Consider the following 25,022-nt stretch of genomic DNA (forward strand, 5'->3'; position numbering starts at 1 on the left):
TACTGGTACTCACTTATTTTTTGGAAACTAAAAGGCCTCCAAAAATAAGAGACTAACAAAACCAGTTACTTCTGTTATTACTTGCATTCAAGAGCATTTCAATTAATTCCTCAAAATAGTTTCTAAAACATGTCTAGGGCATATTACCCACAGAGAGCAGGCATGATTTGAACATGTATTTCAGATCATAGACAGCATGACAAATCCACTTTGTCCTAGTATTTGGAGAAACGGTGCATCTGCAGAACTGAACATACATACTAGTGGAATGCAAGATTTAACGTATTGCAATAGGTTAATGTCTTTAAGGAATACTTTGTTATATGTATTTCAAGAATATTATCTGCGAATAGCAGAGCTTGCTGAAGTCGATTTCACAAGAATTAACTTCTGTACATGCAAGGCATGTGGTTAGGTGTTTTCACAGGCATAGGTACCATTTTGTAATCAGGGTTACAATTTGTTGTGTGGACCTAAGCATTATGTGGGTTTAGGATTTTCTTCATTCAACCTTTAAGGTTACATTTTAGGTCAAGCATTTAATTGTAGATCATAAACACATTTCGGCAAGTCACAAACCACAATGACTTACCCCATCTTTATTTTATCTCAAGAAACTTATTTGTGATTTCATCCTCATGATCACATTACTGATTTAGTGAACAGTATAAAGCTCAGAAAAGGAAAGGCCAAAAATCCCCCTAAATACTGAACTGGTGTAAAAAATCCCTAAGGAAAAGACAAAAATTCCTCAAACCAGAAATTGACAAGCAATAAGACACTGAAATATTTATGTTGCATATGTACAGTGTCCACACTCATCTGTTGTTACTAATTTAGTTATTTGCCATGAACTTAATTCAAGGGACAATGACACAGCCTTCCTGGCACAAATGAAGTGTTTGTTATGTAGTCAAAATGGTACTTATAACATTTTAATGTGCAAATTCCATTCCTCTGGGAATTTCCACAAGAAAAACCCTAGAGTAAGAACACAGTAATTGTCAGGAACAGCATTTGTTCCTTGGCACAGCTAAAATAGGTCATTCAATGTTATTTCTCATTACAGTTTTATGCAAGACATTTATAGGACTTAATTACAAATGTCACTTTAAACATCATAAAACTTATCAGTCACAAGATGTCACAAGTGAGGGAACTGCAAGGTTTTTTGCACAATTTTATAAAAATTTATAAGAAGTTTAAGGCTTACTTCTAAAATGCAACTCGTATTTCCATGTCTGCCATACAGGAAAAAAAAACAACTTACTGGCATCACTTTTCCTTCTTCATCACAGACACACATTATCACTTCCACATTTCTCTGAGTTGTTTTATTATATTTATCAAAATCGCCATACAGTAATGTAATATAAATGTCATTTCTTACATCTCCTAAAAAAGAAATTGAAAGGTGAAAAATCAATTAAATTGCTGTGAGAGCATACAGTCAACTGAACTTCACAAAAGTGCCTCTTTTTCTGCAGTGAAACAGATAAAAAATGGGTTATTTTCCATCTGAACTGAAATTTTCAGCTCTGTTATTCTTAGCTAAGAAGATACTGCGATGTGACGTGAAACCAACCAAATGGGAGTGCTCACTGACTTGAAGCAATTCTCGTCCTGCACTGACACCTGCTGGTGAGGTGGCAGATGACGCCATTACTAAATTTTCCCCAAATACACAGCTCGCTCTCTAGGTGAACAAATTAAGATGACTTTTTATCGAGATTTAACTTGAAGGATTGGGGGGTGGGGGTGGTACGTTGTTTGTTTTTAAAAAAGGAGCACTGCAGACAGTGAGTGACTTTAATTGGAAAATATCCTAAATCCAAAATAATCAAGAGATGGTAAGCACATTGTTATTGTTATTATTAAAGGAAAGTTATAAGATACAATAAAAATAAGGTTAATTTAAAATTCAAGTAAGCATCCACCATAATTACTTGGAAGTCAAGAACGCTTTGTACAAAGAGCTAGATTTATCCCTCACTGTCTTATTTTTTTCTGCTTAAGTACTAGAAAAGACTTTCCAAGGATTTTGCTATTTTATATAAGCCTCTAATATTGGAATAAAACTTACCATGAAAAGTGAATTATAAAGAGCCTCTGAGTTACCCATTACAGAATTAAGTAAATAAGGCTGCAGCTGATGCTCAGTAACCTAGGCAATGAAAAACATCCATTCCTGTTATGGAGCAAAGCACATCCTACCTGGCATGATTATTTCAGGAAATCCTAGCTTTCTAGCAACAGCAGTGGTTCTGTCTACAAGATGTGGATAGTCCTTTCTAGTTTGAATCACATCTCCAACAAGCATTTTCACAGTAACCCAGAGCCCTATTAAGAGGAAAAAAAAAAATAGATTACATTCATGGTAAGGAAAGAAAAAAAAAAGAAAAAAAAAATCTGTTTTCAGATGATTGCCTCCTCTACCCACCAAAATACGGATAAGAATTCACTTCCCCTGCTTCCTGTGGCTGAAAGTAAAAGCTGCATAACCCCAAACAGTATCTGCTAATTTAAGTAGCCTCTAAGATTTGGCAACAAACTCGTGATTCTTCACTTCCAGCTTCCAAGTCGACCCACCTCCATGCTGGTGCTACAGAGCTAACATAAAAGCCTTTCTCTAAAACAAACAATATAAAATCAAGTTCCAAAAAAATACCTTGTTACTTTAAAAATTAATAATAATTAAATAATATACTTTACCTTGTCCACCACTGTCCCCTTTTGATGCAGTGATTTTGCTTAAGAGACTGTGTAGGAAGTCATTCTCTGCCACTACCCTGCAAGATAAAAACCAATGTCTACTAGGAATTAAGTGCTAAACATATCAAACACCATTCAGAACATAAATGACAAACAGCCTCAGTCCTCTTTGCAGTACTTGACCTTATTACGATATGTTCTGTAATTTCGTTATCTCTCACTACAAGTTACAGACCACTGACATCAAGCTTATGTGTACACTGAAGTGAAAAAGATTCAGTCGACAACTGTAGGAACGGCATTTTGTGACAGATTGGCATATGAAAGCTTGTCATTTTGTAGGGACGCACAATGTTAATGCATTCACCAAATGCCAGTCCAGTCCACTTTTTCCCCGATAAACAGCCTGACAGATTAATGAACTTTGAAATTTTTTCAGCTACTTTTGAAATTAGAAACAAATTCGCACATAACAAACCTGTTGGATCAAATTGTAAACAAGTGAAATAATAAACCGGTATATCATACTTGTATCCTACGGAATTAAACTTAGTCTCTATAATACATAGCAGCAGTGCTATGTAAAACACACAAATGTTTCCAGTGAATACTGGCATCTCTGCATTTGATCTGTGAGCATCACATTTTTAGGTAGCTGGTCTGGCATTTTTTTTTTAAGATAGTTAACATATAACAATTCAGCTACTTTTTAACTGAAACCCAATATTTACTCAGATTTTTCTAAAGTTCAAAACAGAATGAACCCCACAAATTCCTAGTTATCCATACTTGTAAAGCTTACTGTTGAGTATGTATAACTATTTAACTGGGGTTTTCTTAAATAGGATGTGGTTCTAGCTGTCTGAAGGAGCACATTCATAGAAATACACATTTATTTAACATGCTATATAACCCTTGTCGAGTCTTAAATGCCTTTTAAAGTCATAATTAAATAATTAACACTATTACAACATAGAATTATTAAAAGGAAAAATTATTTTTTCTTGAAACATTTCACATTGTTACAGCCAAAGAGATCTAGAAATATTTTTGTGCATATAGAAAAAGGTATCTTTGACTATCTTACGGGTGAAAGGGAATGAAATGCTGCTTTTCTTCATCACTTTCAGCTTTTCCTTTTATGATATCTGTAATATCCATAACTAGAAAAGTACAAGAAAATACATCAAAACGTATAATAGCATTGCAAAATAGCTCCTCTTATCTATGAATCATGTACTTTAATGTTTTTGTGCCTCAAGGTAAATACAGATTTTTCACTAGCAAGCAGTGTAGCCCAATAGGGGAAGATTCATGGGGCAGAATATTTAGTGCAAAGTCCACACTACAAACATTACATTGCGTAAAGGGAGAATTACTTAGACTAGTTTTGGTCTAATCTAGTGAATAAGGGTATGAGGGCGTTGGTAGTGCTCTTGGGACATCATGGCTGGTTTTGCTTTATCTGGAAGGGTTTCTAATATACTCTGGTACTGTGCTTCAGTTTGCACTGCGTAGCAGAAAGTATGAATTATTAGGAAGTGAAATTCAAAAGCACATTTCTGACCTGAACCGAAATGCCAGTGTAGGTGCAGTCTTTGTGGACTTAAAAAATTAAATATGGAAGATAGTCAATATAGCTATTTTGTATTCGGACATGTTTTGGTAGAGATTCTAAGGTCCCAGGTTGGCAAGTACCACTTGGGTCCTGATTCAGATGTAGCACAGGAGACATCAGATACCTGCCACTCCAAAAGGCCGCCTTAGTCCTTGTGTGTATTTCTTTGAGTCACTGTCTCTGAGATCCATCCTTCCAACTCGGACTATTTGACAAACTAAATAAATTTTGTCTCTGCTAAGGTCTTTATTTCCAAGATCCTAGGATACAAACGAAAAAATGAATTGAAATACTACTTGGGGAAGAACGAAGTTGTGAAATTTAAACAGGACTTCCAGTAATAAATTGAGCCTCGGTAATCAGTGGGGGAAAAAAACCCCAACAGTGTAAAAGTTTAAAGAAAATAAAAGGTAATATAAATAGAGAAAATAGTAGCAATCAAGAGGTATGGCAGATAAAATTAATATCAAGTTATCAGTAAATTTATGAGGCAGCAAATTGATTTAAAGAAAGGAGACTGAAGCGTTGTCACTGCCTTAAAGCGTTCAGTGACTGGTCATCTTGCTCTGTTTCTAAGGTTACTTCTGCTTCCTTCTTCATCTTGCTCAATCTTCAGGAGTTCTGATAGTGACTACAGAGAGGAGACTATCTAATTTATAAATACTAAGTAAGGTAAACTGGAAAAAACTTACTGTGAACACTACTTTAAGATGGTTGAGCATATCAACTTCTTTTGGAAGGCCTTTACTCCCCCATCTCACCAAGTAGTTCTCACTGTTTTGAAGATAAATATCTTATTATCATGTGATGTGAAAATTGTTCTATAGTACATTAAAAACCACAGTACATAACAAAGGTTGCGTAACAGACAGTAGTCTGCGGTGGTTGCTTAAATCTAGTACCAGACTAAAAAGACAAGAATAATGCTATACAAAACACCATCAGTAAGTTTTGAGTAATAACTTGAACTTAAGACAGAAGGGCACTTTTTTTTAGGAAACATTAACATCATAAATCTGATAGGAATACTCAACATAATCTTTATACTTATATTTTTAAGTTACTCCCATTTTATCCCCTTCCTCCTGTTTCAACGCTTTATTCCAGACACCACAACATTCCCCATCAAGAATAATCTCTTAACTTTGAAGTGGTCTCAGGCTTCTCCAGAATTCCAGAATGTTCAATCCAGGAATTACGTATCAAAATATTTGGCATCCTTTACCCTAGAATTCTTTAGTAGCCAACAGGAACTAGATCTGTCCACACTTCCCTTTCCTTTTAGTTCTCTTCCTTAAATATATATATATTCTCTGCATTAGTAGCATGTTGGCAACTCTTAATTCATTTTGGTTAGCTCCTTTTGCTACTCTTTTGCAATTAAAAAAGAAAGCTTACCTTATAATTGTTAATTTCTGTGGATCGTATAGTGACATAAAGAGTTCTGCATCCTCTCCAATTCGGCACACAAAATTCCGCACAAAGACGTATAGGCTGTGAGTGGGGGATGAAGACATTCGGGAGTACGATGCGTAATCTGGTTGGTCCTTTGACTACTCAGGAGGAGGAAAATCATTAGTTAGATCCATGAATTAATGTGGTGGGATACGACAAGCAGTTTCAGTTTTTATCATATGTAACAGTTAATCTTGAAAAATCATAGAAAATTTGGATAAAAATGCTTGTTTACAGCACATAAGCATTTCCCTGTATATTCTTCTGAAAGATGTTGCTTAATAACACAGACATGACTCGCAAATAAGTTTCTCACCCTCCGCAATGCTTCAGTAGTGCGTCAACACCCTTTTCTACTACGAAGCTAGAAAGTGAGCAGGTTGGTTAGAAGGTGCAGAAGTGACATAGGTATGAAGATCGCACCTTCCTCCCCCAAGTCTTCACTGTATGCAAGGAGATAAAAAGCTCAGACTGGGTTCCTCAAAACACTAGGGAGACTAGGGAGCTACCTCCGTGTGCAAGTAATGAAAAAGCTGATGACAGAGATGCCTTAAATTAATCTTTTGCAATACTTAGTGGACATACTCAGTATTATGAGTAAGAACTTCCCCTGTATGGGATTCTAAGCATATTATCCTTTCCTGGCAGGTGTCCCTTTTTAGGAATGGAACAGGGATTACCTTATATTATGAATATTTCCAAACAACACAATTAATAGTTAAGCTGTTTCTCTTCCCTTCACCTCAAGAAATCTTCCTTTCTTGAAAATGTTAGGTTTTATGTTAGGAGAAAAGAGCCAGCTCCTGTATGTGAATATATTCAAAACCTTACCTCCCCAAAAAATCAGGCTGCTTCCAACGGAACTATTCTGAAGTCCTTTAGTAAAATTTTGGTAAAAGTCTGTGCCTAAATGATTTAACAATGTTTTTGCTATGCTGTAAAAACTTAAACCCCTTTAGGAGAAGGGAGCAGGGAGCTGGACTCTGTGATCCTTATGGGTTTCTTCCAACTTGAGATACTCTGTGATTCTGTGACTTCCATATCTTAGGCCAGTTCTTCAGCCACTGGGTAATTACATAAAGGGTGAAACATTACCACCACTTTTAAAGAGAAGAGAAAGTACCAAGCTATCACTATAGAGGAAAGCCTAGAAGTCTGAAAGAGGTGATTTTCTTTAACATAGTAGGATATAGCAGAAGGCCTACTATCCACATTGTAATGAGGTTTCAGTGTGCTAGAAACACTAGCAAAACAAAGTACACTGCTTTGGAGACTGATAACATGCTGAGATTGGGACACAGCTGAGCAGGTTCACTGGTTCAGAACAGGCTCATAATTTCTACCTGCATCGGATTTTAACCACCTAGAAACAGCTACTTAACATTTGATGGCCTAAAGCACTTTTATCCATTGTTTGGCTCTGTTTTTAAAACAGGACACAGTCTATTGCGGACTACCAAGTTTAATTTTCCTTATATTGTCAGTTAATTACATTTTATGTCTGGGAAGCAAGATTTATTTAGTGACACGGATGAGAACAACTCATAAGGTTTTTTCCAGTGATTTGTCTTGGGCATTATTGAAGTGCCATGACAGCACCACTTTTTTCTGCCAAGCGTTTTACTTGCTTTATTACTGTTTGTTTTCTCATGAATGAAGAAAAGAACCCAAGTGTCTTACAAGTCCCTGAACAGATCTAGTATGTCAAGGAAGTATAGTCTCATGCTTTCCATTTTACAAGATTAAATTTATGCACTCATCAGCTTTGCTTGGGCATGGTGATTTATGGTGTCCACAAGATTATACTGAGTTCACCTGAGTTCCTCTTTAGCAAGCTTAAATTCTTCAACTCCAGGGCTGAACTAACTATCAGTGACATATAGCAAACAACTAGTGTTGTCACAAGATCTTCTAAAAAAAGCTTTGGTTAGTTGTAGCTTGCAGCCTGAACTCTAAGGATATAACTATTCACTACACGAATCAGCCTATTAAATAGCCCACAGATGAAACGAGGAGATGTATTTCTATTTAGGAATCCAGGAATGGATTTAGAACCAGCTTTAGACACAGGCTTTCAGCTTCACCCACAGCCTGAATCCAGTGCACAAATGCAACTAACTCAATTTGAGGCTTAGCCATATTTATAACGTGAATGTCAATCTAATCTTAGTTCAGTCAGAGGCAAAAGTTTCCAACAGGTTCTATGGTAGAACATAGCATTCTTCAACCCTTGTACTGGTTTTTCATTTTGATTTTAGCAAATGAAGCATCAAGTTTGGCCAGTCATTCCTACCATTTCCTCCTTAATTCGCTCAGTGATTTTATTAGTTGCTTCTTCGTGTGCATGAAATAGGCTGATGACACTGGTTTTATCTGGATCCAAGATATTTCCATCTTCATCTCTAACTATTAGATCTAGCTCAAGTATCCTGTGAAAATACAAAGAGCATAACGGCAGGGTTATTTCCTTCTATAAAAATAAAGCTTAGAATGTAACGCATAAGAAGCTGCTTCAAGTTTTAAAGCAACAAAACAAGTTTAAATATATGCAACAGTATTTGATGGAAGAAAAAAGTTAAGCCCACGATTTTCTTTTCAAGCTGTTGTACAGTATTTATCCATTTCAGGAATTTATAGTAATGTCACCAAAGCATTAAATGCCTGTCACATAAAATAGATCCACCATGCTCAATGACTTCAAGCAGTCTTCATCTCTTTTGCCTTTTAACATATAGCCTTTGGAATCAAGATGTGGAGGTTTTTCCTGTTACCTTCTGCTTTTATGTTGCCCTCTTATTCTCCCAGTCCTGTTACTTAACTAATAACGCTCTGTTCTTCTTTGCTCTCATACAAATCTTGCCCTTCTTCCTCCCACTCTTTTTTTTTTTTTTTTTCTCCTTGCCGTTCAAAACTCAAGTCTTGCCTCCATACATCCTACATATTCTTGCCCACAGTGTCACGGTGTTACCTCAGCCAAGAGATACCCTTTCTTGCTTATCCAGGGTCTCACTCCTCCGTCCCCCTCTAAAATTGGTCTACTTCATGCTGGACTGTGCCTTTCACAATTTCTAAAACATACTGGCTGCCCTTATGGCACTGGTAATGTTGTTTGAAGCAGTCTGTGTCAGACCAGACTGTAAACCATATTCATCACCTTACATGATTATCCACAGCAGCTCCTGATTTGGTGTTCAATCTCCTCTCCCAAAATGACCCCCTCAGCCTCCATTGTCATTCCGCTTTCGTTCTTCTCCACAGTTTGGCACGTTTCCTTCACACATCACAACTCAACCCCACACTTTCAGGTACTTACAAATACTATCCAACTTACATTTTTCCTCCATACAACCCCAAAACATTTTAAACACCCCTGCTCCTCTAAAGGAAGAAGCTTACTGTCTCATAATTTGGAAAGAAGAGAGTGCAAAAACGGAAGTCTAAAAGCAAAGAAATGTTAGTGTTGTCTTCATCAGAACTAGGCTTCTTTGATTGGAGCGTTTCAAAGTAAAATCTGTCTTGGAGTGACCCTTCAGCTCCACATACTGTAGCAGGATACGGGTATTCCCATAGTGTGTTCTGTAAGAATACAATTTATCAGAAATCTGTGCATCCAAATCACAGTGAACAAGTTAAGAGTTTCATAACATCTTGTGGTCATTGTTTATGTCTGGCCACAGGTAACTGAAGATGTTCAGCTGCACATAGGACTTCAGGCCACAGTAACCACAGGCACTTGGCAATAGCTAAATACAGTTCATAAGCAGATTCCAATGCCTATAAAACCAATACTATGAAGATTTGCTTACCAAGCTCTCTCTTCCTCTTTATTAGAGGGTGGAACACCACTCAACCCCACATAATCCCATTTTTGCCAAAAATGTGTTGTGTTGCAGTGACTTTTCATTAGACCAAAGGAGACAAGGCATTTTACCAGATGGCCATTCTGTCCCTCGTAGTTTCACTTCTATTACCAGAACCAGAGTTCTGCCTGGAAGTTCCCTAGTGAAGTGGGTAGGGAGGGATGGGTTTGTGATGTGGTACCTTTCGCAAAGGCTCTGTACACTTCAGACTTCTCAGACTTCTGCTGCTCATCCATCACACTAAGGTCTTTCAGCACCACTTTTGAAGTGGTAGCGTAACACTATTAGAAATAGGTTGTGTTTGTGAAGGATGGACCAGCTTTGGGTCCCAAGTACACTGATGTTATATGTATATAAAGGCCAGATATCTGACCTCAAAACTTTACAATTCACAAGCTCATATATCTATCAACAAAAAGATTAATATTTTGAAAAAGCAATTTTCTATGAGAGGCCTCAAAGTGATATCTACTACTATCACAGGAATAACAGGTAGAAGTTTGAAAAGGAAGATTCAGTATGTCTACATCTCACATTAATGAGTTACAAAACTGCAAACAGAAAAATTTCATCATCATCTCTGTTCTAGCGGGGTGCTTTAAAATAAATCATGTTTTCCAGAAGCAATATAGGCCACTTACTTGTTACCATAGTCAATCTTGGAAGTGACTTTCTGTTTGAGTTCTTTGAGCTCATCTTTTGGCAAAGTCCCAGACAGAAGCTGTGACCGCCACTCCATTAAGTCATACATCATAGACTGCACCTGCTGGAACCGCTCTTTCTTATTTGTCTAAGGTATAAAAGAAAACAGTAGATTTCAAGCTTCAAGTTGAAGTGAAATTCTGATCTTGACAGTTAAAGGATTTCCAGTGTCTTATTTAATGCTAAGTGATTGCAGGAGCAAGAATTAGGTGAAGTACTGAGTCTGGCTTTCTTCCTCCTCTCATCCCACAAATTGTTAAGGACAGAATCTCCCATGTGACCATAAAGAAATGATATGAAATTTAGGCAGTTTGTATGGGGATAGGGAATGACATTATTTTTGTTTCATTTAATTGTACTGTTTTAAAATGTGTTAACTAAGTCTCAAAGAGAAAACATTATAGACCTACTTAATTCTGTATGAGATACTGATAAGAGCATGGTGAGAACAACATTTGATTGGGGTGTTAATACTCTTAAAAGTGAGAGAATGCATAGGAGTCACTAAAGTAGCTTGAGTGTCATTCACTGAAACAAGAGAAGTTTTAATTGCTGACTTTAACAAGAGGAAGACTAAGAATTAACATGTTGCAGAAAATATATTAATGAGGGAAAACTACACCATATTCAAGATTTCTTTGCCCCAACAGAGAAAAACAAAACCCAATGGTTGGGATCCTGGAGCAGTCACTGCAAGTTACTGAAACAGGTTATCAGAAGAGACTACTCAGGTACTAGAGAATTCACCATCATTTGTATTTTTTCCAGTCAACGCTGATCAAAGTCTGACAGCCAAAAATTCATAAACTGGAATCAGTAAGGATTTATGTAGGGTTACAACACGCAAAATATCTATGATTATGCAAATGTAAAAATTAGCCTTCTATCCTTCAAATTCAAATTTTGTCTCTCAAGAGTCTTGTGGTCCGAGGACAGGTATAATATTACAAGAAAGGTTTGGTCTGTGTATAAAGGATAGTTAAGAACTGCAAAAATATTCCGGGTCCAATTAAAATAAAAAGATAATTTAAGGAAATCATTAATCAATTCTACAGTTCTATATTACACTGTGGGCATTACCAGCATATGCAAAAGACCACTATGACTTCAGGTTGCTTACTTACAAGGAGCACAGATGCTGATGCAGTGGCCATTTTGTCTAATACTTTTGAATTCATTTCACTTCCATGTATTGGTAAAAATGCTCACAGGAAAAAAGTGTTTTTCTCCAAGTTGAAAAAAAAAAATATGTTTTTCTTTAAGAAATGTAAAATTAAGATAAAGTAAAAATACTGACTTTTTGAAATTGCCAGTTGTTAATAGCTACACGCTCCCAGTAACCTTTGAACAACTTTTGTTCTAGCATCCCAAGAACACTGTGAATCTTTTTCAAATGCATCTCAGTTGTTTGATGCTCCTATCGTGAAATGTGTCAACTCTACAAATGAAAATTATAAATAATTTATTATATAGAGGATACTGAAGGTGTTGAAACTAAAGGCATGAAGTTACAGTACTCTTCAGCAGTAAGTCAGCCTTGTAATTTAAAGCCATTGAAGAAAATGGTAATCATCTAAGCAGTGCTGAAGAAATAATTTCTTAAATCCTCCCAAATCCTGCCCTGCATCTAAGAAAAGACACTAATCTGAACAAGACCTCAATATGCATAAATAGGAGTAATTAACAGGGCACATAAGGCATGGAAAAATGTCATACCACATAGAGCTGTTTCCAGATGCTTCCCCATTCCCAGAGAGTAGTGGTAACTTCTTGAACTAAAGGAATTTCAGCAGGTATTATATTTTCTGTATGTCTAGAAAAGAGAAGAAAATCTAACACAGTGAAAATGAAAAATATATCTGAGTTTCATGGGTTTATATTATAGTTACTGTGCTTAAGACATTTAAATGCCTTAAGACTCATTCTTTACCGGACATTCTTTAATGTAATAAACCAGTTAAATTCAGTACCTTTTCTTTTCAACAGTAACTTCCTTGATGTGGATGAAAGATTTAGGAAATATTCCCTGTTGAAGGAGAAAAAAAAATAAAAATAAACCACTCTTATTCTCCGATAATACTTAATTAACAAATAGGAGCTTTCCAAAGCCCACTTCTAAATTCTTTTTCATAAAACTATGACTATGAACATAAACTGTAATCTCCAAATTAACAGCTGCCTAACTAGTTTTCTGTCCAGCTAGATGCATTTCTTTTTGACAGACAAATACTGAAGCTTTTTCATATCCTTATAGGCAAACATAGAATGTGTAGAATTACATTTCTTCATAAGAAACACCATCTCCCATGCCCACCCCTTATCTACTCCCCCAGAAAATAGGACATACAGTGTAAATACAGTAAAGAAACATTTTCTTTGTGCATGAGTCCATACGTTTCTTGTTCTAGAAAAAAATGCAGTCTTATTTAGAGATCAGCTTGATTATCAAACCAAAGGAGAGATGCTGCTGTAGGATCATCACATCTAGTGAAAGAAATATTGATAGACAGAGGAAATCACTCAGGATGAATAGCAAAACAGCCACTGACATGAAGGATAGTAAACTCTAAGTTTACTTTAAAGCATAAGAGCCAAAAACACTGTGCATAAGACTAAAATTGCTTTAGGAAAAAAACCGATCTTTCATTTGCAATGCACAAAGAAGGGAGACACTTATTAAAGCTATAAACACTCAGGCCTCCTAGGTATATGTGGCACCACTGCAATTGAGATTATGGTCTCATTCTGTACGACCTAGGGCCATGCAGTAAGATGCCTGGCAAGATGTAGCAAAGGCGGCAACAAATTTCATGACATTGTCAACATTTATTTTTAATTCACCAGCATAGGAAAAAAAAATGGTCACCAGACAAAATGATCTAATGTGATATGTCCTTGCTCTACATCTTAAGTCATCCTAAAGGAATGTTTGACCGTCAGTCTATCCATGATAATCCTCAGATTAACTGGTAAATCCAGTCTTGGTAATTAAGCTAGGTTCTTCTTGGATGCTTCTCTAATCAATAACTGACATCCATATGTCAGCTTTACAAAGCTTTTTTCTGAATTAGATTTCAGTTTTTATAGCCATTTTCTTTTAGCACTGGATCTTAATCAATTAACACAATCACGTCTTATCACTTCCACAGTTTTTAATTAAGATTTAAGTTCAAAAGAGTCCATGAAGAAGCAAAGTAAAAGAAGGTTCCATTAAAACTAACTTAAGTGAAATACTAGCATATGAAATTAATACTAGTTCTTAAAACATGTTATGTATGTTGAACTTGAAGCCCTTTAGCAATATTAAGAATTAGTTAAAAGGAAGTAGTTAGTTCTGGTAAATATTTTCCCTTTTTAATTTTAGACTAAATTTTAATCAATTAAAATAACAATTTGCATTAGAACAAACAGCAATAGCATTTTAAGCCAAAAGAAATGTCAAAGGAGTATTTAAAACACAGTTGTAGTACTGGACAGGATGGGAGGTTAGCCATTCTCATATCCACCCCCAGTTATTGCGGATCAGCCACCTGATAGTAACTGCTTTAGGTAGCTCCCACTTAAATACTATGCTGTATAAAGAACTTAGGGTGGAACACCTTATCACTAGCCTGGCTTCCACATCGTCTGTGACAAGCTAGAAGCGGAAGCAAGCAAATAAGGTGTAGTATGCAGTTGTGTCAGAGCTCATAGAACACGAGAAACAACGCGTAGAAGTCTGGAGAAAATGATTATGCATGATTATTACAATTAATTAGTCATTTCTCCGTCTTTTAGGATGTGCAGTCATTAAGCAATGAAATGAAACATTAATTCAAGCATCTAATACTTCCATAAGGAAACTAAAATATTTTACTACCACATACAGCTTGAAAACAGACACAAATTTGTTATTCTAAGTTAATGCAAGTTATTGCTAATATCTACAAACCACTGAATACAAATAAGAAAAAGGAGAAATAGACAACTTCAGACTGTACTAATTTTTTTCTGATGGCATATACTCTGCCAACAACTGTCTCTCTGCTCCCCAGATAGCCCTTTTTAAGTGGCTGGGAAAGTTTTGTACATCTTTTTTTCCAGGCAAAAGAGAGAAGCAACTTCCACCAAACATTTTTACTGTAATATAGGTGTGAGTCTCTAACTTGAAATGCCTTTGCATTGCGCTCCCTTAAAGTCTGATTTTAAGAGCAAGTTTCAAAAAATGCTTTTCTTCTAGAAAAGTGCATTTGAAACTAAAAAGTAGTTTTCTTGTTACTTAGGAGTCATCTTATCCAGGGTAAAACCTATTTATCTGTGGCTTTCCATCTTTAGGTAGAAGAATACTGACTTTTTTTTTTAATACGATTTTTTGTACATTAGAGATATATTTAAGAATTTCAGGCTCATGAGAGTTGTTTATATTAAATGTGACCTGAAGAATCCTTAGAAAAAAGTGCAGAAACAGGCGCATCTAGCAGCAAATCAACTAAAAAAAAAAAAAAAAAGTTATTTCAAATGATGTCTTCATCAGTCTGAAGGCACAGACACATTTTTTTCTTCGTTGATCTGCTTCTCCCAGTCCTCACTTCTAATATTTACCACCATTGTCCAGGACAAAAGCTGATCATTTTATTCATCTTGAAAGGAAGGAGAACAGAGATAGCTGACTTCAGAAATCAAAATAGGACTACCTGATAAGAGATACTAAAAACCTACTTCATGGGTTGATTCCTTAAAAGTAGTGTCATAGGTATGAATAGCGTGATCTTACCTCTGATCCTTTATGTCTTACTAGATAACCCTTGTACCAATCTAAAAGGAAGGAAGAGTGCACTTAGTATGACAGAAGATATGCATAAAAAAACCATCAAAGTCATGGGTTTTGTTTCGCATAAGAACTATCTAGTATAGGATATTTAAAAATTATTAGTTACTTCAAAAATACATAGATGAAATTAAAGTGAATATCAGCAAGCATATTTAGCATGATTTGCACATTAGCAAGTATGATTGTAAGGTCTACTTTGAAGTCTTGCATATTAAGTACAGATAATCTTACACAGAATTTAACACCCCCACGCTCACATAATGAAAAGGTAGGATAAGCTGGTTTGTGATGTACTGTATAACACAGACACATCTCTCTCAGCCAAGATCACTCATGATACTGGATGGCCCACGAAGCTCTTCCGACTGTGTTCTAGGTGTAATATTGATCCAATACAGGACATGGTTGTTATATACCCAACTTCCTTGAATGTCAGAAGAGTAAGCCATCTTTCTGCTGTGAGGAATTACAGCTTTTGAACCCAACTCTAATAAGCAGCTTCCTAAGGTAAATTTCAAGTTAGAATCTCAAGAAAATGAGGGGTTATTATCAGGCTCCTGCTCCATTCATAAGTAGAAACCTCTTCTGAAGGAAAGGATGAGTGCAGTATTGCAGTAGTGTCAATTCAAATACTAATTCAGACTTTGTTCCATCTATGTCCCAGTTAAGTCATGATAAATTTCTACAAAGAACATAAAATGAAGAGATTACTAAATTACAGCAGAAGCCACGTCCACTGTGCACACATTCCATGATGAAACATTACCTGTACAGCAACAGTATTCAACTCTACTGAATACTTCTTCTATTTCACCCCAAAGAAAGCATTTTATGACTAAAAGCATTTTCTGTCTGTAATTTCATGAACAGATATTGTCTCTTTCTTACACCTTTTCTCTGTCACCATTTCTAACACAGTACAGGTATTTCAGCCAGGAAAACAAAGCATTAAAAAAAAAAAAAAAAAAAAAAGAATCCCAGCCCCAAACAGTACTGTAAGAAAGGCAATGTTAAAAGTCACAGGAGAATCACTGACCTCAAAGAAAAAATCGGGACACTTTTTTTTTCAAGTTTTTTTAGTACTGAGATTTTTTTCCAGTATCTTCTCAACAATAAAATTCCACCTTATTTCTAAAACTGAATTATTTGCACATAGTCTCTGTTTACAACCAAGTGTGTAAAATCTCTTTCATCCCACTTGCTGTGACTGCACATGTATGTTCTGTGCATATATTTTGTGCATGTAAAACAAACTAAAATAGCATGTAAAATAAGCACAGGAAAAAAAAAAACTGTTACTGTTGGTTACTGTTCAGCTGCAGCTGGTAGCATATTTTTTAAGATATCTGATAAAAGATCAACTTCCTTACTTGCACAATATGAAAGATTCCACTTCATTGACAAACATATTTCATAAAGCAACCTATGACATCGCGTGGTAAGGGTAGAGGATTCAGAAAAGACTTCTAGAGAAAAATAACCCCTAAGCATCACTCAACTTGCTTGGCTGGGCTGGCAACAAATGTACCAGAGGAGTCAGAAACCTAGAACGCTGTTTCTGCAATTAACAGAGACAATACAGGGATGAGGAGGTTTCCAGTTTGCCAATGTATTTTTTCATAGCCAAATGGAGGTTTAAAGAATTATGCCGAGCGGTTTTTGGGGGAGGTCACTCATGACTGAGAGATGCATCTGTCAACAAATAGTCTAATGAGTGACATCAATATTTTCACTACTGCTTAGAGATGTTGAATTTCTTTTACAAATAGAGGAAGAAAAAAAAAAAAAGCTGCTGTGCTCGAACAGCTGCTTTGCAGCTTTATGACCACAACATACAAAGTGTCTTTCAACACTGAGCTGTCTCTGTAACTGGGTAATGCAGCACTTGGCCTTTCTCTTTAACGTAACTACATTTACCAAGATGCAGCTGACAGGCAATAGAAGAAGGGTAAAGAAGATAGTTCTACAATATATTCTGCAAAGCTTGAAGCACTTTATAGGTGGGGATTTTTTAAAACTCTTATCTGCTCAGGAACATCACTGCAGATTGAAAATAAATTTACTCCGTTAAAGCTTCAGTCAAATCTAATGTAAATTCTATCAGGTATTTTACAAGCCAGCATGAACTTCACAAACGCTACATTCACCTTTATGACTTCCTCATTTAGTAGTAGCTCCCCCAAAAACCACATGTACTATAATATTTCTGATTTTGGCTTTCCAAAAATGAATAGGTTCTTCCTCAAAATAGAACACCACCACCAGTACAAATCAGAGCATTAGACAACTACTTACGTAACCCGGGGAATTGCTGTGAAGTAAAAGAATGAAGTTGTTCACACAGAAGCCTATAGCCTGAAGGCAGCTGACTTACCTTCGCAGGACTCCAAGATATGGACCACATCACCGATCTGTAGAGGTAGCTGTGGTGTTCCTGTGCCTTTGAAATTGTATATAGCTGAAAAATTAAAGGACAAAAAGACTGTTTTTTCAATACAGCCATAGACTACAGTTAAACTGAAAAACAGACGTGGTTATTAAGATTCTGATACTAGGATAAACATACTCGAATAAACAGAACCATAATTCTATCCAGACGCTTCATCTGTTACCATTACTTAATTTCTTTTCTTATGAAAACGCAAAGGTGTTGAAAATGGCCAGTGCTAAAAACAAACAAAAAACCAGCATACGCATGAAAATAAGCTATTTATAATAACTGCTCTGCACAGGACTGAAGAGCACCTATTTAGATGCAGGTCTTTGATACATACATGTTCATTGTGCTGGAGAATTGTTAGTCTACTGGTCTAAAGTAATTTACATGCATGGTTTACAAAAATGTGTGACTCCACTGGAGAGAAGGGGCACAGAGTCACATATAAAGACTGAATTTACTGAATTCTTTCCTGGGTTTAGATGCTTCATCTTAACATGAAACTGTGTTTCATATGGAAACTAGAAAGTTTCATAACTTTCTGTATTTAATCACTCTGACAAGAACACAGGAGCAGCAGATTTTAAAAGCATTCTAATCAGAAGCTTATCTATGTGTGGTTAAGAAACAGCTAAGTTTCAGAGAGAATTCAAGAAACTAAGCTCCTTTACTAGTTCTTACATTGTAGGGCTACAGGATGTGGGCAGCTATGGTAAGCATTTGTTTCTCTATATTTTTTCTTCATGGGCTTGATTATAGACTTTTACAGTAGCATTACAGAGTAGAAGCAGTTATTAAAGCTAGTGTCACACAGGGGAACCAATTAAAATATGTAAGCCTGAAACCACAATTAAACTGTACAAGTAGGAACTGTACCCTAGCGACTAACCATGACCTCTGTGTGCAGTAAAGTTATCAGTCGGCAGAGTTTTCTTCCTTTTCTCATGACAGTCCAGCCACACATACAGAGCATCCAAACTGGCAGTATTCTGGACTAGGGGAAGACTGATGAGAAAGGAGAGAAGGTGAGCCTGCCTTCAGGATAGTCCTGCATTCCTTTTCCTTCCCCCTCTGGGCTTCTAAAGCAGGATATTCATCTCTGCTAGGCCAAAAGGTATGCTAATGACATATTTCACTTAAACATTTACTTAAATTAAATTGCCTTTCATGAAAATGCCTAAGGTAGGAGTATAGAGCTAAATAGATGAGTCCTCTTCATAAATTTTGTTTCTTGTTTCTTTTTCCATTGTTATATTCATTATATTTCTGGAACAGAAGTTCAAAGGAATTTCAGACCAAAAATAAGTACTTGTTTTTGTTGACATGAAGAGGCCTTCCTACCAGTTCCTCCTGCTGATTGGGTGGAGCAGGGCTGGAATCATTAAACATAAGGGAGGAGAAAGACAGACAGACAGACAGAAAGAAAAGTAACTTTGAAGTGAGGCTCTGCTGTCCACATTCAGCCATTTCTTCAAGAGACTCTTGAAGACGTTTCCTCAGAGATCCTCAGAGAAAAGCCTTAGCTCCACACAAAATTGAATTTAAGTAGTAGGTGTGTAGTTATGTTCTGACTGGCTTCCTTTCCACACACTTTAAGAAATGGAAGATGGCAAACAACCGTCCTAAGTTATCATGATGTCTAAAGAGATATTTCCAGTGGAGTGTTGGGAGCGTGTGTACTCTTACTGTAAGTTTTCCTGAAATGTCCATACACATCACGATTACTGTTGACTAACATACACTTTATATTTCAAAATATGCACTGCTCTACTTAGTTGTATTTGTCTCAAAATACAGATGCAAATTACTGAGTCATAGTCACATTGCATATTGGTTTCTCTCCCTTTAAAACTTCATTTAGCAGCAGTTGTTATATTGAAAAGTACAGTAACAAACTGACAACGGAAGTAGCTGTATCAGCTAAGACTTTTCTAAATGAGTAAGTGGAAACTTTAATGAGAGATTTTACTGTAGAATTTGGATTCTTTGGTAGGATGAGTTTAGCAAATTCCTTTTCGAAGTTTTAAGCTATAGGCCTATCCAGACATTTTATGGTAAGAAATTCTCTCTCATATACCATTGCAAAAAACTCTATAAACAGTCAAACAACCTAATACCATGAGCTACATTCTGATGTATTATCTACAGCACCAGACAACTGTCATATCTGCTAATTTTTTTGATTATTAACTGTGAGGAAATTTTGACCATTGTATCTTCTGTCAGCTGTAACCGATACCATTTCCCTTATAAAGTGTGACCATTTTATATTGTGAGTTCACCAGCCAAGAGGAGGGTTCCCTTTCCTCCCCACTCCACTGAGATCTTTGGAGTTGTGTGTGTGCGGTTTTGTGCACACAAACACATATTTCATTTATTTTGCTCATCAAAAATAGTATATGAAAAACCTCTATGGACTTAAAAGTGGTTTTGGTAGGATACTCACACCAGAGTGATTTTTTTTTTTTTTTTTTTAAATAAACTCTCCAGCAGTAGAAATAAAGGCCCTTTCAAATCACTCTGAAGAACTTTCTACCAGTTCACTCCCTGGCATCCTCTATCCCAGCCACAAACACAAAAAGAGACGGTACCCTCGAGGCACAGAAGGGTGCCCGGCATTCCTTCTAAATCCCAGTAGTAATTACTGACCTCAGGAGCCACTGATATCATGGCAATAAGATTAGTGGGAGAGCTTTGGACATCATATGCCTTCCCCAGCAGCATCAGGCTGAGGTGCTCCCAATAATAGCATCTGTACAGAGATACTGTCGGATTCTCCCAGAATGGCACAGAGAATGCCCGGGAACTCCAGCCTTAAGACAGTGTTCCTAAATATGGACTTTACAGTTTGTTGAGAATACAGTTAGCAGATTTCCCCCTAGATCAGCAAAGAATAAATACTGTCATTTTAGAGCTCACCATAACCTCAGTGGTAATTTTAGAGCAGGACACACACACAGAAAACAAACAAACAAAAAAGAAAACCCAATGGAAAAGCCCCTTATATTCCAGGTGTTTGTTTTGGCTCCCTCGGGAGACGTGCTGAAAGCCAGCACACCACCACAACAATTTTGCCTCAGAAAGCAAGCCTGAAAAATATTGAGTCAAACTGCTAACATAAAGGATTTCCCAAATTGAACTCTGTTCAAGCACAAGTAGGCTTTGAATTGTATCTCAGGAGGATGGAAGTGGTTCCCATCCCATGAAGCATGCCCAGAGAATCCTTTCTTGTTCAGCCAAACAACACATGCTCTAAGGACAGCTACTCTAAGAAGCTCCTTTGCCTAATCTGCTGTCGCTCTTCACACATTCAGCCACCCAGAGCATAAGTGACGACATCTACCGGTGACCATCCCAGTAGCAAAAAAATGAGCATGAAGGCTGAAGAGAATTCCTGCGTTTCCATTTAATTCCTACGCATCTATTAAAGCCAGAGCCCTGGGATATGATATGCACATTCCCCCCACATGTGGGTATGCTGCTGAATATATGCATGGCTATGAAGCCTGTTTCATTAAGCCATGAAGGTATGTGCAAGTTTTCCAAAGCAGAGCAATGAAAATCTGCAGAGGACATTTCTCTTCTGAGACATAAGGTAAATGAAACAGTCACTCTTTGTTCTGAGTAGGATTCCTGTTAATTCCTGTTAACTAATAAATTCAAACCACCACAAGATTGAGATAGAAGCACAGTTAATACTTTATAATTTAAACTATATGCCCTCAATTTAGAAAATGACATGTGGAAAAAACCTAAAAAAATATCCCACCCACCATAAAATCATTATTTGTACTTCATTTGGGAACATTCACACACAAAACACTCTAGAAACTCACAGTAATCCAGGTAACAGAATCCCTTCCTCAAAAAGCTACATTTCCTCAGTATTCACGTGCTTCAAAAAACCACATTCATGCTATTCATGTGATTAGACTGTGACCTGACGCAAGGTGGGAATGGTGAGGGAGGAGAATGCTACAGACCTGCAACACTGACCTGTCTTTCCTGCCTGGATTCCTTCATGTGAAGTCCCTGTCCTGTTCGCTATAACAAATACAAGCAATAAGCCATGTCTCAAGTTGATTTCCTTGGCTACTTTCCACACTTCCACTTAAAAAGAATTTGAAAAAAAGTTTCTAAGGTATAGCTTTGCTGAACCAGCTCTTAATTTCACTGTACCATAATAGGAGGACTGTCTGAAATGATTTCTGTGGAACAGCTCATGAAGTGTTTTGCATATTCAAACAATTTATAGTGAATAGCCTCAGCAAGAGTCATGTTCCATTTTGTTCCTGAAGTATCACAGTTCTACTTTTGACTACTAATGTAAAAGTAGTACCTTCTTTCTGGACAGATCAAGTCTTTGTGTCCATTTACCATTTTCTTCTCATGAAAACAGGGTGAAATTACTCAGCAAGTAATTCAAACTTCATGTGAAAATATTACGCAGCCCTAACAGCATTTCCTGACTTCTGGTAAGAAATCTAGAAAATTTGTGTTCCAGTATTCTGAGTTGAGGATCTTCCCTTAAATCTCACAGAGCAAGTGTGCTATAATGAACATGACCTGGATGCAGTTCTAAAGAGTATTTCACGGGTCAGGGACGGGTACCAAAGCTCAAGGTGGGTTACAGACTAATTTAATTCATTGCAAATCATGCTCAGCAAAGAGTAACTTCAGTTCTCAGATTAAAAACTTATCTCAGCTAACAATTGAATACAGATTTCTTCACATGCTTAATCTTGGGACCAGATGGAGGTTTTAGCTGACTTGAGCTACTTATTTTCCTTCTTAAACACAAGAAAGCCAGGATAAGAACCAGGAAGTTCTAACAATACCCAACTAGTTATATGAAGATATTGTTTCTGACTCTCTACCTTTTCATAGAAAATAGAAGCATGGTCATTTTTTCTTAGAAGTCTTTATGAAGAACAGAGATTTAAGTGTGCTTTTTCCTATTCCTGAAAGATCGTGGATACAGAGATTTCTGTCCCAGCTTTGTCTTCATCTTCCTTTAGTTGGCCTTTTGCAGTGAGCTGTACTGCACGAAACGGCTGTTGGTTCCCAAGCAGCTACAACACTCTGTTGGGCTTGGGGGCTGCATTTCATGAAGCAGGCAGCCTACCCTGAACAAAGCTCTGCCTCCGTTACAGCTGTATCTGCATAGATTTCACAGAGACGTAAAATGGCTTTCAGAGGTCTTCAGCAGAAGAAATCAGACAAGCCAGTCCCAGCTCTGTGCACTCAGGCTGAGCATATGCTTTTCTACAGTTTCAAAGATGTCACCCGCTCTTCTCCTCCCCCCAACACATGTTTCAAACCGACAAATACCCATTTTCAGGTTCAGCAGTACAGGAGGAAATCTGACACTTGCGTTTAGCCTGTCAACGCAATGTTTCACCAGCCCGTAACTTTTTCACGAGTGTGAGTTTCCTCAAGCTCTGAGCAGATTTCAAACACTTCATCTTGCACATTACTAGGAAATTGTCATCTAGAACCAGGCGTCTTCCATGACTTTTCTGTCTTGTACCGTCCATAAAGTAGCATACGTGTATGCTGAGAATGCTTCAAGACTAAGAACAAACTTCATGCCTAAAATCAGGTATATGATTTCCAAGTGCAAACTTAAGTATTCGGTATCTGGAGTATCCTGTTTAGTTAATTAAAATACAAACTTGGGCACAGAGCCTGCATCCTAGCATAACCAAGGACGCCAGCTGGGATTGTGTGGTCTTCAAAATCTACTCCCCATACGAGTGCTCATCCAAAGGTTGGGCCAAACGCCCTCCAGCTGAAACTCTGCTCAGCAGGGGGAACTGAAGGCGTCGGGCTGGCTTCTAATGACAGGCTTAGAAATTCAACATAAGAATCACTCAGACTTGAAAACAAAGATTTCTGAAAACATAGAAGACAAAATACCCCTATATGGTTAAAAAGCTTCCAGTCTGTATTATTCCAAACATTTGACAACTTTCACAGACTTTGTGTCTCAGTAGACTCAGTTTGCCCATATTCCTGGATTTTCCTGAGACGTGAGGCATACTTACAGCAGACCTTAAATTCACATAGCACTTTCTTTGTGCTTATAGTTAACAGTACCACATATTCCAGGACTCGTTAGTCCATGAGTTTCCTGGAGTTAAAATTTAGCAATTACACTATTTTCCCACCAATTTTTAAGAGCATAAATTTATTTAACTTACAAAAAACCCTCTTCGAACACTCTTCCAAAACTAAATACCCAGTGTGACTATTTCCCTGATTGATGGGACAAGACAACTGGTGGTGATGGTTATGTGTGTGTGTGACTGGGGACTTTTGTTTTTTTAAATTACTCTCCCATTATTCTTACCAACTTATATAATGAAGGAACAAATACAATTCGTTTCCAAGATAAATAAAGGAAAATAAAACAGACTGTGAGCCAACAGCTTGGGTAAGAAAAGGAACTCCTGAGCATAAGCTATACCACACACTGCTAGGATTGTTTTACATACAAGTATTAAAACTTTTATGATACAATGTTTAACAGAAAAACCTTCTTTAACCCAGGAGACGGACTTACTTGGGGTGAGCAGAGAACCAGCAAGCAGTAGTACTATTACCATACATGACACAGCTGGCACAGATTCTCTTCTACGTGAACGTAACATACGTGCTTGTGGAAATACCACCAGGTCTGCAGCACCAGCTCTCCCCAGTGACCTACTCTGGACCTTAAATTATGATACTGTGTTTTGGATTTCCCATTGGCAAGCACAATCATACCTGCCCCTCTGCAGGGAGCAGTGCAGCAGGCATGCAGGCCACAGCTAAGAGAATTTGTAGAGCAGTGCAACAATCAGCTACGGCTACAGCAGCTACGACAGAGGGACCATGTATCTGAAGTACATGTGACAGTGTTAAAAGGCTACTGTTATTTTCCAGCTTTGTGTCATGGATTCCTAAAGATCTCGTATCTGCCAGCTACAAATTTTACAACGCAAATATATTTACTCGAAGCCTCACAGCCACAAAACTTAAGGAATTATTTCTGTAAACAGTAGGCTTACTCTCATTTGGCCCAGCTTTAGCCCTGTAGAGGCAGGGTTGTGCAGCCTTTGTTCTGGAGCAAGTGACCTCATGGATAACCAGAAATAATTTTTCTTTTTGCTGCATACAAAAGAAAAGGTATCATCTTTGAGACTTATCAGAGTGTAAAGCAGAAGTCCATGTGATGCTCACAAACTGGATACATCACTTCCTTTACCTATTTAAAGGAAATTTATCGAGGCTTTGATAAATTTGTTGTTTGCTTTTAAACACTAGCAAAGGTCCTTAAAGATAGAGATAACCACTTGCACCATTTCCTATTTGGTGCACTTGATAACCCCTTCTCATTATTCATGCTCTCTGCAGATTTCTTTTAGTCCAACAGTGGCTGTTTGC

At 37.1% G+C, this 25,022-nt stretch overlaps 1 protein-coding gene across 1 annotated transcript in view; it reads right to left on the minus strand.

Annotated features, from left to right (window-relative positions):
- Nucleotides 1-25,022, minus strand: part of DOCK2 (dedicator of cytokinesis 2) — a 188,001-nt gene that overhangs the window by 160,247 nt on the left and 2,732 nt on the right. Inside the window, exons 2-14 of the mRNA XM_074155774.1 lie at nucleotides 17,532-17,615; nucleotides 15,101-15,141; nucleotides 12,318-12,373; nucleotides 12,064-12,160; nucleotides 10,287-10,435; nucleotides 8,079-8,214; nucleotides 5,729-5,883; nucleotides 5,023-5,104; nucleotides 4,455-4,590; nucleotides 3,800-3,875; nucleotides 2,713-2,789; nucleotides 2,215-2,340; nucleotides 1,271-1,395 (exon numbers count right to left, since the gene is read on the minus strand). Coding sequence (XP_074011875.1) covers nucleotides 1,271-1,395; nucleotides 2,215-2,340; nucleotides 2,713-2,789; nucleotides 3,800-3,875; nucleotides 4,455-4,590; nucleotides 5,023-5,104; nucleotides 5,729-5,883; nucleotides 8,079-8,214; nucleotides 10,287-10,435; nucleotides 12,064-12,160; nucleotides 12,318-12,373; nucleotides 15,101-15,141; nucleotides 17,532-17,615 — 1,340 coding nt within the window. The remainder of the gene's footprint in view (nucleotides 1-1,270; nucleotides 1,396-2,214; nucleotides 2,341-2,712; nucleotides 2,790-3,799; nucleotides 3,876-4,454; nucleotides 4,591-5,022; nucleotides 5,105-5,728; nucleotides 5,884-8,078; nucleotides 8,215-10,286; nucleotides 10,436-12,063; nucleotides 12,161-12,317; nucleotides 12,374-15,100; nucleotides 15,142-17,531; nucleotides 17,616-25,022) is intronic.

The sequence above is a fragment of the Numenius arquata genome, chromosome 11 (assembly GCF_964106895.1).
Source record: "Numenius arquata chromosome 11, bNumArq3.hap1.1, whole genome shotgun sequence".
Lineage (NCBI taxonomy): Eukaryota > Metazoa > Chordata > Aves > Charadriiformes > Scolopacidae > Numenius > Numenius arquata.